Source organism: Syngnathus leptorhynchus, chromosome 8, assembly GCF_054491065.1.
Source record: "Syngnathus leptorhynchus isolate UIUO chromosome 8, UIUO_Slep, whole genome shotgun sequence".
NCBI classification, from domain to species: domain Eukaryota; kingdom Metazoa; phylum Chordata; class Actinopteri; order Syngnathiformes; family Syngnathidae; genus Syngnathus; species Syngnathus leptorhynchus.
Window position 1 is genome coordinate 7,421,544 of NC_141202.1, and position 14,630 is coordinate 7,436,173.

At 40.0% G+C, this 14,630-nt stretch overlaps 1 protein-coding gene across 2 annotated transcripts in view; it reads right to left on the bottom strand.

Annotated features, from left to right (window-relative positions):
* Window positions 1-3,332: 3,332 nt before the first annotated feature.
* LOC147052229 (low-density lipoprotein receptor class A domain-containing protein 4-like) overlaps window positions 3,333-14,630 on the bottom strand; it is a 92,199-nt gene continuing 80,901 nt past the window's right edge. For both annotated transcript variants that reach the window (XM_085919405.1, XM_085919406.1), the window contains 3 exons: window positions 12,715-12,863; window positions 11,631-11,681; window positions 3,333-8,749 (listed from right to left, as the gene is read on the bottom strand). In XM_085919405.1, coding sequence (XP_085775531.1) covers window positions 8,204-8,749; window positions 11,631-11,681; window positions 12,715-12,863 — 746 coding nt within the window. In that variant the 3' untranslated portion in view covers window positions 3,333-8,203. The remainder of the gene's footprint in view (window positions 8,750-11,630; window positions 11,682-12,714; window positions 12,864-14,630) is intronic.

The window sequence follows — 14,630 nt, forward strand, 5'->3', positions numbered from 1 at the left end:
CCGTTGGCCACACCCATTAACTTGTTTGGTAGTCCCGCCCCAAAGGATGTGACGTAATAGATAAAAGTAGGGAGAAAAACGAACGATGTAAAAAATAGCCCCCAAACAGATCATAAAAGTATCTGCAACACCTGGCGGGATAGATGACAGTTTTCTACAATCTTGGAGACTCCAAATGCCTAATAAAATGTATATAAAAGCAAAACCAGATTTTCATGATTTCCTTTTTTGTTGACTCTAAAGAGGTTCTTGGTTTCCTTTTGGGCTTCTCCATGGCAACCACAGCTGACTCATTGGTGTGAGTTCATTGATTTTGTTTTTCACTCCAAATTTTTCTTCAGTTAAACTCTGAATTTATCTTGCAGCATTAATGCTATTTTTCCGGGGTTACATTTTTGGCAACCTTCACAGCATCCATCATAGTGTAAATGTTGAATGTGCTAAACTTGCGTGTGTGTGTGTGTGTGTGTGTGTGTGTGTGTGTGTGTGTGTGTGTGTGTGTGTGTGTGTGTGTGTGTGTGTGTGTGTGTGTGAGTCCAGAACAGTTACAATGACCTCCACTGTCTAAACTAATGTTAATTTGTTTATACAGTCCAGTGCCCCCCACTCCCAGCACAAGCACCTGTCGGCCCCCGTACTGGAGGAATGACAAAGAGGACAGAGGCAGCCTGGCCGCGATACCATGAAGGAAGGACAATCAGTGTCCCTCGGGTGGTAGTCAGTGTCCAAACATGACTCAAGTGACAGGATACCTCTCTGATGACTGGGTCAAACACAGGCCAGGTTATTTAATCATACATTAATCTACAGAGATAATTTTACTTACAATAGGCTAAGACAAAACCTCCTTCATTTATCTCACAAGATAGATAAATCAACCTATCATCCATCCATCCATCCATCAAAACATTTCAACTTTTCTTTCAGTCGCCACTAGGATGCAGTGTTCCTGCAGCTATACCTTCTCAACCTTGAGTACTACTGAGCGCATCAAAGTCATGGTTCTGAAAATTTTTACACCAAGTACCACTGAAAATAAGTAACTCTCTAAATTAACAATTCACATGACCAACATTAACATACAAAAGTGTTGTAGGCTTAAGCTTTCATCAAAAATAAGACGGAGGTTTTATTACAAGTACAAATCAGCCAATATTTTGCACAGTATGAACAGGCATTTGATATTTACTTAAAAAAAAATTGATGTGTGGAATGTAAAAACTGAATAAAAATTGTGGGCTTGCTGGAGCCCACCTCAACTGTGATTGGCAAAGAAGCGCAGTACACTAATGGCAGGGCACAAATAACCAACCATTCATTATCCTATTTACACCTATGAAAAGTTAGTTGATCGTCCATGTATGTTTTGTGGGAGGAAACAAGAGCACTCGGAGAAAACCCACGCATGTACAAACTGACATGACGCAAGCTTGGGAGAATACTTAAGACTCGATAGTTTAAGTACTCATCATTTACTTGTACAAGTGTACAATTTGAAAATGTAAGATTTTTCCAGGGGCTATAGTTTGATTACGAAACTGGTTATTTTGATTTATTTTCATTTCCTCGGGGAATATTTGAACAATGAGATATTTCTTTTTTGCGTGACCAATAATGCATGAACTTCTCTCAACATCAGGTACTGCTGCCAAGATGTAGTTGAAAGGATTTCATTGTCGTATTTGGTAAAGGGCAAACTAAAAAAAAGGATGTGAACAGCATCAGCGTTGTTGTGTCCCTCATGTTCTGTTATTTTCTTTTATTTCAAGTTACAAAAAGGGCAGGAGGCGGGGCCTAGCCACCTTCCTTCTGCAGGCAAGTGAGTCAAAGTACTTTCACTCCTCTGACTGTTGTGACAAGTTGCCAGATGGGGTCTGTCTGTAAATATGTTTGGGTTGCTGTTGAATAATATACTAAGACGTATGCTTCATGCATTTCATTACTTTGCAGGGCAGAGTGAGTCATTTGCTTCTAGCTCCCGAGGATCTCTGCCCATGTTTTTAACAAAAACACGAATATGAGAGAATTAGATTTTTGATGTAGCCCGAATCTGACCTTCACAAGCCTGCATATTAGAGAGAACTAAGCATATTTGGTGTATTTTGCAAGAAAAAAAAAAACCAACCCAAACCTAACTCAGCAACACTGAAATTGAAAACACACCAATACTAAAAAGTTTTGATAGAAAAGTGAGGGTGGGGAAGATTTCTAATTCAAATTCATTATCATTTCTTCACTAACCTTCAAAATTTTGAAATAGCCAATTTCATATTTTATTTAACAAAATAACTCAAAATACAGACCTTCTTCACGGAGTGTCTACAGGCTATAAACACATCACAATGACCTACCTGATCAAATATCACATCCCATTAACATCTTGACAACCAATTTTGATGGAAACAAAACATTTATTGCATATGGAACACATTAGGTGGAATGTTTTTATACAGGTACTTCAGTTCATAAACCAGGACTGTTGTTAGTTTTGGTTCATCATGACACATTTTGACCCTAAGCAAACCTTTTTCAATAGGTCCTGACATTTTCAACATCAAAGAATATTTTCAATGCATTTAATATTTCATATATTTCAGACATCCTTTATGTATTTTTAAAAATCTTTTACCCATAACAAAATGACTGAAAGTCAGAATTCTTACTTTAAAGTGAGAATAAAGTCAGTGACTCTAAGGTGAGAATTCTGACTTTTTTTTTTCTCAGAGAGAATTTTCACTTGAGTCAGAATTCTGAGAAAAAAAAAATCTGAATCCTCTCACCCCCCCCTCCTCTTTTTTTTTTTTTTTTTCTTCACTGGCCCTAATCCTCTTCTGCAGTTAAGTTTGTGGTATTAATTGAATGCTGTCTAATAACATACCCACTTGTTCCCTGAAGATTTAAAACAGTTTGAGGATGAATGAGAATTTCTGTTTGCTGTCCTGTTGTGTGGTGACCAGTCCAGAGTGTTTCAGCTGAAATAGATTCCAGCTCACCCGCAATGCACCAAAATAGCTGAATGAATGGATGTATAATTTAACAAAGATTTCAAATAAATTTCTGAGCACAATGAAATTTACACCGAAGCATCACGTTTATTGCACCTACCAGACAAATGTATTGTGTCTTAACATTGGCGCATTCAATGAAAAGGTTACTTCACTTACGCGGATAAGTTCTAATGGAAAGGGCAGCGCCCTAAATTGTAACCTCAATTAGCTCTTGGGTTATGTTGGCATAAGCATAAAAATAATTAAATCAGCAGACTAGCAAGTCTGCAACATTCATAAAACTAACCCCCCCCCCCCCTAATAAAAACACACAGAAAAATGAACCACTTTTTAAGTTTTATTCATTTTAGACTGTAGTTTGACTACAGCATGATTACAAACAGAAAGGTTTTGACTACAACAGCACTTGGAGCAACATTTTTTTTTGTCTTTTTTGTAAAAGTATTGCAATAACAGACCTTAGGCCTAAAACCTAGTATACGTCACAATTTCTTAAATAAAAAAAGAAGGTACACAACAATTTTACCCCTCTGTGTGTGTGCACATATTTTCATACATACAGAGAGAGAGGTGTGGAAAACAAAAGTATATTTGTAAATAAAGCAAACTAATGACGGAAGCAGTCCTATAGTAACCGCTGTGACAGAGAATGATGAAAATGAGAAAATTTGACATTTTTGATATAATTCTTGATGAAACATTTTGTTAGCAAGCACTTGACACTGGATTTCTCATCAAAAAAAAAGGTCATACAGAACGTGCCGCATAGACAATTCAAAAAGAAAAATCAGTCTGAATTGAAGTTAGTTCTTCAAGCTAGTGCAGGAAACCAACAAAGGAGGAAAAAGAAAAGAAAATAGAGGAGCTAACAGGACTTCATCCAGAGAGACAACTGCCACTTATTTGGTGCTTTGAAGAGAAAAATGGCGCATTGCTATGTACATTGTCTAGAAAGAACGAACATGCTCTGCCGTTAAGTACAGTGGAGTATTTTTCAGTACGTCTGTAAATAAATGACTGCAGATTAAACACAAAATTTTGCTCAAATATACTGTGCCATTTTAACATCATGAACAAAAAAAAAACCCCCACAAAGTACAATGACTTGATTTATCTGCAATTTTCCTGTTTTCTTTCACACCGCTGACTACGCACGCACACACACCTACACTTTGATGATGTTCTTATTTGACAATCGGATGTTGTGTCAGTTATGGACAAAAACTCTCATCGGTTTATACTTTGGCAGATGAACAAACCTTCAAGTAAACGAAGGAATGAGATTTCACTCATATTCCTTGATCAATTGTGGAAAGTCCTGTGAATGTTCTGAACTCCTGCGGCAATGCCGGTCGGTGACTTTCCCTATTTATTGTCATGTTGTTCTTTTGACAGCAGCTATGAGTAGCGTGCTCCATTTTGCCTCAGCTGCAAAAACCCCATCCATGTTGACTAACTACAACATATTCAAAATAATAGGTGGCTACAAACATATACTTTATTTTTCCAACTTCAGTGGACATCAAACTTGTAGAAATGTCCCATAGAAATGGACGTTGAACAATGCAAGTTGACCTTAACGTGACCTGGCTGAGGTTGCAGCACACTCAACACATTGTGTGTACTCATAAATGCTTTTTTTTTTTTTTTTTTTTTGAGAGAGGTGACGACGACACATTTAGTAGTCGTTCGTGGCTTTAGGAAATCTGCCGGCCAGTAACCAAAGAATGGCGACAAGTGTCAACGTCTTCATCTATCTCATCCGTCGTCTCCTTCAATCAACTGTATGAGGGAGCACATTTTGTGATGTGATCGTATTCGAAGCATACTTTCATATTTCCAAAAAAGACAAAGCACATTTTTTAACTTGGAGGCCTTTACAAATTTGATGCTGCCTTCTTAAGTTTTATGTTTTCTATACATTATGTTACATTATTCACAACATTTTTGTGGTGTCTACCCATTGGGTAGGATATGTGCATAATATATATTCAAGTTATATACAGCACCTTACAAACAAAAGACAGACTACTGAAAAAGCACCGTTGGAAGTGAGGCACAACAAAGGTGGGAGCTTTTTTTGAGTGCAAGTGGGTTCCTATGTCTGCTCCGCACACATACGCACACACATCAACTTACTGGTTGAAATGGCTCCAGCTGCTTTACTGTGGAGGGGCTGCTGCGTCAGTGTACTAGTATTATGAACTTGGGAGCTCAACATGCAGTGCAGAGGTGAAATGTGGCGATCCACGTATGCGCGCTCAGGTTGAAATTCCAAGAAAACACAAATGTACATGGAGGCCACGTTTGGATGGGGAATCAGCACGTGTACAGCTCAATAGGCTAACGTTTTTTTTCTGGTTGCACTCAGACAGCTGAAGCACCCTCAATAAAGCAGCTGTAAAGACTCCAAAGCAGCAGTTGGACTGATGTGGTCTGCTCAAACATGAACATTAGGCACCTTTTAAAAAAAAAAAGAAAAAAAAAAGAAAAAAAAACTCAAATAATTGTAACATGCAAACCTCCTTGTAGAAAACATAGTTAATCTTTGTATCCCCCATTTACAAGCCACGAACGAGTAGACAGAAGAAGCAAGGAAGAAAAAAAAAAAAAAAAAGAAAAGCTTAAAAAATAAAAGGACTTTGAAGCAGCCCCCCCCCCCCCCATTCAAAGGCCTCATACATTTTGGGACAATCATGTGAAGAATGAAGAAAATGCTAGATTCTTTCCTTTTGCATGAAGCCAATTTGGTCCCAATATGGAAACGTTTGACTGCAGAGGTTCAGACCTTTTATGTTTTGATTGTTTGAGGGGAAAAATGGGTATGGGAGGGGCTCGACAAGCAGCAGTAGCCAAAAAAAAAAAAAAAAAAAAAAGCAGTAGCAGCAATAGCAGCAGCAATGTAACACACACACAGAACGAGAAGGCCTTCTTCATTCAAACTGACGAGCGTTACTTAACTTTCAGTTCATTAAGGCCGCCGTGCCGATAACTTTGAATTTGTGTTGCGATATCAAAGGGAGAAAAAAAAATCTTCTGCATGGGTTCCTCACTTTATGATGGTCCAAATGTCCAGCCATGGGACGAATAGTGTACAAGAAACTTGATTGCACAGTGGCATAAGATTACTTCATGCAAAATGGGGAACCACCTGTAGTTCTGGATTGCAATTCTTTTCTTTGACCAACAAAAAAAACAAATGTTTTAAGATTAGATTAGGCTATGTTTATAAAAAAAAAAAAAAAACTGGGTCAACACCGGAGTCAGAGAACCCTCAAGATGTTTTAGTTTTCTGATGCGAGACTCATTTTTAGAAAAATCTCTTGAGTGCAGGATCCCCAGTGATGACAAGTGAAACATTACAGCCCGGATTGGACTGCGGCATGTTTTTGTTGTTGTAATTTAACTCTATATTCTCTCCCATCATGCACCTCTGGCTTTTTAAAGTGAGACTTTGAATTTTAATGAAGGCTTCATTAATTCTGCGCCAATGTGGACTAGTGCCAAATGTCCTTGAATATCAAAACTTAAAGACAAAGCAGCCAAAACACACAGGCACATACACATTTTGCTTTAACAGTCACATTAAGTGCTGTGCTTTTTTTTTTATGTGTGTGTGTGTGTGTGTGTGTGTGTGTTGTTAAAAGGTCTCTCGCACGCACACACGCTCGCACACAAAATGCAGCCAGCAGTTAGCAGGACGAGCCCGGGTGCTCAAGCAAATCCAGTCTCCACTTTAAAGGGGATTGGCGGACTCAGCGTTATTTTCTTCACATGGATCGAAGAAAAAGATGAGTGTTTGGTAAAGGACCTCAAAAAATGCGGTAGAGAGGAAGGAGTAGGGAGGGCACACTGAATGTTCCCAATGAAAACAAGCTCAAGAAAAGAGAACGCACAAGAATAGAGAAGGCAACAATGAGCAGAGAGAGAGAAAGGCTAGATTTTCCAAATAGTTTGTTCTCCCTTTTAGAAAAGGAGCCTTCCTGTAGCCCTTGGACTGTTTGCACGAAATCTTGCCGTCCACAGCAATCCTCGCTACGTGTGTAGTCTTGCTTTGCGATATGATAATGACCATTTTCTTTACCACCATGGCAGACTTCACTCAAAATGCACTGTTAGGGGGGAAAGGTGGGTGGGGGGGGGGGGGGGGGGGCACGATACAGGAATCGGGAGACGGCACACTGCTATGAGCAGACAGCTGGGTGGACAGTTAAAGGACGCTTTTTGTATTTTGTTTGATGGAGAAAATAAAGGTTACGTCATTTTGGTGCAGATATAGGTCACTATGGCGAAAAATGATATCGGTTGTTTTTCAGTGACTGATGTCATTATCATGATAAAAATTGAAGTTTTTGAAGAGTTGGGTGTACAATTGGATGGTTTGAATCTTAACTTGGAAGTCAAGACAAAAAAATGTTGTGAGGTCTTGGAGAGTTTGTCCACCCAGGTGCCCAGCAACCTTTGCATGTTCTGCCCTCACTGGCTGAATGAAGCATGGCAGGAGTCTCAATGTGCCTGTGGTGAAAGCAGGCCCAGATGTGATAGGCTTGAATAAAAAAAATAAATAAAAAAATAAAAAATAAAAACAACAACAAAAGGACATAAGCTTATAATACTTGGTTTTTGCTCGCCAAACACCTTTGGAGCTAAAGTTCAGTCACTCGGTCCATTTGTAAGACAGAAAACGAAATGAAACATATACTTTCCCTCTTTAACAACAAAAAAATAGTGCAACTTTTAGATAACTTCGATTTTTTTCAAAGTCTGTCTCTTTCCTCTCCCCGTAGTTTGTTTCCTCGTGAACCTTGGCACTAAGAATATTTGTGTGTGTGTGTGAGTCACTTGTTTTATTTAGGTCCTTTGATTCTCCGTCCTGGCTTTGTGCACAGATCCCGGTCCAAAAAAGTGTACAAAAAAATAATAATAATCATAAAAAAAGAAACTATCCTCCTCCATTCCTCCAGATAAGCTTTCCATCTGTGTCCTCCAACCTTTCTTGTTGAAGACAAGACTCCATGCACAGCATAATTCTGCCCCAGCAGTGATTGCCGACTGGTTGGTAAGAGCAGAAAGAGCGGGCGGGGAAAAAAAGGACTTTCTCTCTTTCCTTGATTTGTAGAAGCTATAATTGCTGTTTATTGTGCACAGGAGCCTTTACAAAGGCGTGAGAGACCAAGGTCTTTGGGTGGTCCCGCTCACACCAGGTCCTCCGGTTGGCCGTCCTTCGTCTTGGAAGGTTCTATTGTGCTTTCTGATTGGCCCTGCGGCTGGATCATCCTGCTTCCCGGCTCCCCGCATTCCCCCACCCTTTGGTTATTGCTTAGCTGGTGAAGAAAGAATGTGGAGCTGATCACTTCGCTGTACGCGGGCGGGGGGGCTTCCATGCGTCCGTGGAGACTGGAGTTGGCCACGCTGATGCCCGAGTTACTGCTCGGTGGCCTGGGGCCGCTGGGCCCTCCGCCGCCTCCCACGTCGATCAAGTCGCTGTCGTAGATGGTCCTGTTGGGCGGCGCCCTCACCGATTCCCGATTGAGCTCCATTTGCTGCTCGGGGTCGCGGAGTTGCAGGGTGCAGGGTCCCTGGTACGGGGGCGGCTCCTCGCCGTCTGACAGCGAGATGGTGGGCGGCAGGTCAATCTGGTGTTGCAGGTACGGATAGGTGGGCTGAAAGCGGCTAAAGCGGTCTCTGTGCATGAAGGCGGGAGCGGTGAAGCGATCCCTGGCCTGAGGGGCATATAACACCTAACAGACAGAAATGGCTGCTTTAGTCAAATCGAAAATATGCAACAGTTGCAAGGGTCAAGTCAGTAGCATTTGTGTTGAAAAGACTCCTTTCATAAAGTACAGCTTTCAAGTGAAAGATTCCTATCTCTAACCAACAATTTGCTGTGCATTGGCTGACTAGAGAATGCAATTCCTGAAGAAATTACGTGTGAAGGCTGAGAGGCTGAATGATGTCGAAAATGTAGCGGTAGCACGCCCAAAAAGCGAGAGGAATAAAATAGAATACTCATAACAAAAGTGTAGAATGACGTGTGTGTGTGTGTGTGTGTGTGTGTGTGTGTGTGTGTGTGTGTGTGTGTGTGTGTGTGCAAGGCCTCAGCACAATTACGACGTGCGCAGGAACATTTTGGTTCGTCTAAGAATTTAAAAGGCAGGTCTAATAAAACAAATGGTTTAACAATGACTTAAAAGAAACATTTTCAGCTTGTCTGCTATCTCAAAAAAAGGCCTCGAACTCAAATAAAAGAGGTGTAAAAACAAATAGTAGTTTTCTTCCTGAGGAAACCACCCTGAAATTAAACTGCAATAACACTCTGCAGACTGCAGACAATTAGAGATAGTTTCTGCAACCAGCACGTTCTTGAAAAAGGATTTCAGCCATTCTCAATCTGCATTTGCATGTCAATTTGCACAAGGATTTCATGGGCCCATCATGCGCCAGAATTTTATGGAACTCGGTTGTGTAGTTTACGCAATCCTGCTAACAGGCAAAGAAGCGTTCAAATCTTGTCAGAGAAAACTGCTGGGAAGAGTGAATTTACAAGAAATTCAGGTGGCAGGGAGAAGAAGACTGCATTTGTACTTTGAACGTTTTCAACAAAAATCAAAGCTGCAAACTGCATTGAAGAACAATACTGAGGCACATCTACTACTATAGAACTATAATAGCCCCTCAAAAAAAATTACTTCCAAACAAATTCATAAATAAAATAGGTTATTTACCCTACCTTACTATTGACTACCCCGGGTGATGCTACCAACTTGAATATTTACGCCCCTTTTATCAGAAATGAACAGCAAGTAAGAAACATTTCATTGAATTAACTGATCGAGTTGCAACTAGAGCAAGTATCACTTGTAACAGGCACAATTATACCCCTGAACAAATACAAAAGCAATAATTCCACCTCATTTAGCCTCCCTTATCATTTCTCGCCCATTTAAAACATCGACTTTGTTCGAGCTGCGTTCAAATGGAAACCATTTCAATTAGGCAATTTGTCTCATACACCCCCACAGACAGGTAGTCTCGATGGCTGACTGGGAAATAATAAGGTGTGGAAGGACGGGAATGAGGAGCAGGGCAAAGGATGAAATTATACGCAATATGAGAAAGACTCACAATGGAAGTACAATAATAATCATTGAAAAAAAAAAAAAAAAAGAAATTAATCAGACATGGAAGCCGCATAATGGAAAGCAAGCAGAAACAAAGGTGCGAGACAAAGAAGGGAAATAAGACATGGAATATAAAGCAAAAAAAAAATAGCAAATGGTATAGAAGCAGGCTAGACAGATTGATAGACGGGGGTGGGGGGGGGGGGGGGGGGGAAGGTGTGGAGCTGATACAGGGAGCAGAGCGCAGCAGAGCGGGGCAAGCTCTCAGACGGCTGTCTAGACAGTGTCAGGGGAGGTGCTGCTGATTAATGACGCACCAAACACACACACGCGCCACTCTATGGCCTTTGGCGCTCAACACCAAAACCATTAAGATTCTCTCCCCTTGTTGAATATTTGTTGACACAAATGACTTTCTCGTGCCAGTAAGCGACCCAAATGTATTGGCGTCGACAAAAACTAGCCAAAGTTTGCTCCTCGGTGGAAGTTTACCACAGTGTGGCTTTTTTTTTTTTGGTTGCAACGAGTCAATAACCGGTGTCATAATCATGTGTTTGAACACCTCTGGGGCTGTTTGTGATATTTCCAGTATGCCTCCTCCCAATTGCCGTTTGGAAGCGGCTCCATCTGGCAGGGACAACGTGAAGCAAACAGATCAACGGTCACGCTCACTATATTGGCATTTGTTTGTCATTGAGGACATGCCAGACTTGATATGATTTGGAAAGCAGTGCCACAGTTGTATCTGGCGCTACTTACAAAGCATTCCTCAGTGAGTAAACATTGACAAGCAATTGCACAGGGGATGCCGATACATTTGCGTATTCTATCATGGCAACAACGGTCTTGATTAGTCCTTTTTACATGTTGTATTCAAATCAAAGTTTTTTTAAACTACTCATAGCAGAAATGACTAAATAAAGGATGTTTTTCTATGATGAAGCTAGTTTCCATTTTATTAATGAAATAAAAACCCTATTTAAGGACAGCAAAATCAGCAAGCTACTTTGTTTTGGTTACTGTATTTATGTTGACTTTTTATAACACATATCTGATATCACTGTGGTTCCATTTATTGAGGCGTGTCAGAACTTTGGACTTAACAACAAGACTCCAGTGAGGGAACATAAGTGACGACAGCATGCTGTCACAAAAACACTGAAATAAACAACTTGTGAAATACAATATACATATCCTGTGCTAAAATGTGAAATCCAATCGCAACTGTGCAGCATAAATGTGACAAATCTAAAACTTTGCAATGACTACTTAATGGAAACAAACCCAAAAAAAAAACGTGCACATTTTGTTATCCCTATTCCCACTGTTGACGATGGCAACGAGTATATTTATATCTTGGTATGCTGTTGTTTGCACTTGCTGGCAAAAATACCAGTTCAATTTGTTTTGTGTTCGGTAGTTGAAGTTCAAGGCTTTGTGTGCCTCCACACACAGCCTGGTAGTCTAGGTGCAAGGAAAGTGCAGTGTTGCAATGTGTTACCTCGGAGGCTCCTTGTCGCGAGTTGCTGTCTGAAGGCCACAGGCAACCATCCTATGCAAACACAACCAAAGAAAAAAAGCACCTTTTGTAATGACGCTGTTCAGAAAAACAGAGTATTATTATTTCCGCAGACTGAGGATGTCAATAGGTAAACCAGCACGGAGAGACTGCACGGTCGTTTTTGTCCGTCGGGAAACAAAAGGCTTCCGTGCTGCTCAATTCTATGCTATGAGCTTCCATGATGTTGGGTTCTGATCTTGAACATTTAGAATTTCTTTTTTTTTTTTTTTAAACAACTTCTGTTTTGATAAGAAGGAGCAAAAGCACGGCAGGAGAGTTGAAGAAAAAAAATCCCCTACAAGAGCTATGACAATATTTATTATGGCAATGATAAAAGCGGCAGGCCAACAGGTCAGTCATTTAAGTACGACTCCTCACGGCCATGAGGAAAATTCACACAATGCGCATTATAACTCGTACATAGTTAAGCCACAAATCATTCAGTCATCTGAAATGCTCGACATTTTTCTCATTTCGAAGGTGCCTGGAGCATTTCAAATGGTTCATCATTTTGTCTTGCCACAATTTCCTTACCATGACACAATACCATCAGTGATACAATTAATTCAATTACTATTTCAAAATATAAAACCATACAAAATGGCAAATATTTGTCCAAAATAGGCCTAAGAGAATTTTCTTTATTGTCTTGTCAGTTTTGTATGTTATTTGCGTTGTGTGCGTGAGTCTGTCCCACTGTGTTGACATTTCAGAAAGGCGTTGGAGGCGCCACAGTCTAGACGGTGATGTGGTGAATTAAACATCAAGGCTCCAAGGAAACCAATTCAGCAATTTTACCTCACACTTAATCGCAGCAAAGCTGTTTCTGTCACAAAAGTTTCATTTATTACAGATAAACCGACAAGCTTTGTTTGACTCGCAACCGATTTTAAGAAAACTTGTCACAATAATGATGAAAGAGGCCAAGGGAGTGCTCACTGACAAGCATGTCCACTGAAGAATAAGAGTCACAACAAGCCACTACTCGCTCAACCTTTGTGCATATCATGGCTGTGATACTGACCTGCTGCAGGGAATGGTCATGCCGACGGGCCTGGCTCTGCCTTGTTATGAAGGTGGAGAGCTTGTAATGGTTGAGCAGGCAGATGATCACCACCACCATGACGGTCATCACCACAATGATGATGATGATCTGAACAAACTCCAGTTCAGCTGCACACACAAACAAGGAAGAAGAAGAAAACAAAAGCAGCATTACAAACTGTGTCCTGTGGATCCAAAAACAATTGTGAAAAGTACTTCAAGACAATTAAGCAAACAAAGTTACGTTTTTGTAAGATATTGTTAAATTAACCAAGTTATGTTTTAGTATAATATTTTTGCAAAAGGCCATCTGGGGTGCAATTTCCACTACAGTCCAACAGACACAATAATTCTCCCGTCTCTCAACTATATTTTATGATTATTATCTTTTTACACTTTACTGTTATTTTGCAAAAACATTGACTTGATCGCTATTATACAGCATGTGATAGGAATTTGGGGGGTCATTTATGAAGGATGTTGTTATAGCTTGTAAACAGAAGAGTAAAAGGAATGCTTACTTAGCTATATGTGAATATCAGGGAATCAATTCATCTAATTTTCTTCAGTGAGGGCAAAATTGAGGGTTAAATACAATTCTGGCTGCCTGTTTTAACGCCCGCGTACCAGCAGGGGGAAGCAGAAGGCAAACGCTACACCCTTGAAGGTGTTGGGCAACTTTGAGAGGCAATCAGAAGAATCCTTTCCAATTTATGACAGTGAATATGCTCAATCTATTACAGGAGACCAATGGGAGCAATTCATAAAAATAAAAAATATACATACTGTATGTTTTGGACGAGTGCACATACATTATTGAATTTGATTTATAAATGCACAATGTTTCTATTTCAGAATTAATTTGAGTGAAGACACTGACGAGACTGTAAATTTCCACACTAATAATGATAAATAATGATGGTTAATTTTACACAATTTTCTGAAGAGTGTAACATTGCTCAACGAAGCTTATCCATCATAGCAAAAAAGCCAACAGTGAGTAACTGTTTAAGTAAGTAACTAATTGGTGAAGAAATTGTGTATTCAATTGTGTTTTCAAACACATATCAATAACTACATATCCAATAGCTTGGTCTCATGTGTGCACGCTCCGTGACGTGACATCATAGACTTATGAGGTGAAGTGCTACCAGTATGAGGGTATGTCTTCTTTCTGTAACCCTCATGCCTTCTACTGATGTTGAAACTGTATCAAAACTCGAAAAGCTAAATGAAAAAAATAAATAAAACCCAGTTGCGACAGCAGTTGGAAGCCTCATCCCAAAACATTTACAAGGAAGGAAGCTGGAGGAGGAGTCAAGAAGAGGAAGGAAGATGAGAGAATAAGAATCAAAAGAGGCAAAAAAGGTGAAAAACTATCACGTCTGAAACCAAGGCATATACCGGGTTCAGAGGCTCCAGAACACAGTGTACAGCACTTATTCCGACAGTGGCCAAGCGAACATTGTGTTCTGCTGGCAATCTGCGTTACCAGCAGCAGTCAGATGTTATTACAACAGCAATCCACTTGTCAAAACAATATCTGTCTGGCGTCTGAAGTACCCGTATTCTTCTAGCTGTCTGAAAATTTTGCAATGCAAGGTTGCCTTCTTAAATATTTTTTCTCCTGCTCTGACACGCAAGGCTACAGTCAAAAATGTGAGAGTAACCTTTTAGAGAAAGTTAACGAACATCACACATCCGCCAATGTTCAATGAATTGGTTAAAATGCAACATCAATACAGAAATGTAAACGTTAGTACAATTAAAATACATGCCACGACAAACTAAAGCAGTTACAACTTAATGGCTCTTGTTTAGAAATATGAGTCAACACAAACGCGCCGTCTGAAAATAGATGCGCAAAGGTAAACACAGGAGTAATACAGTAATATT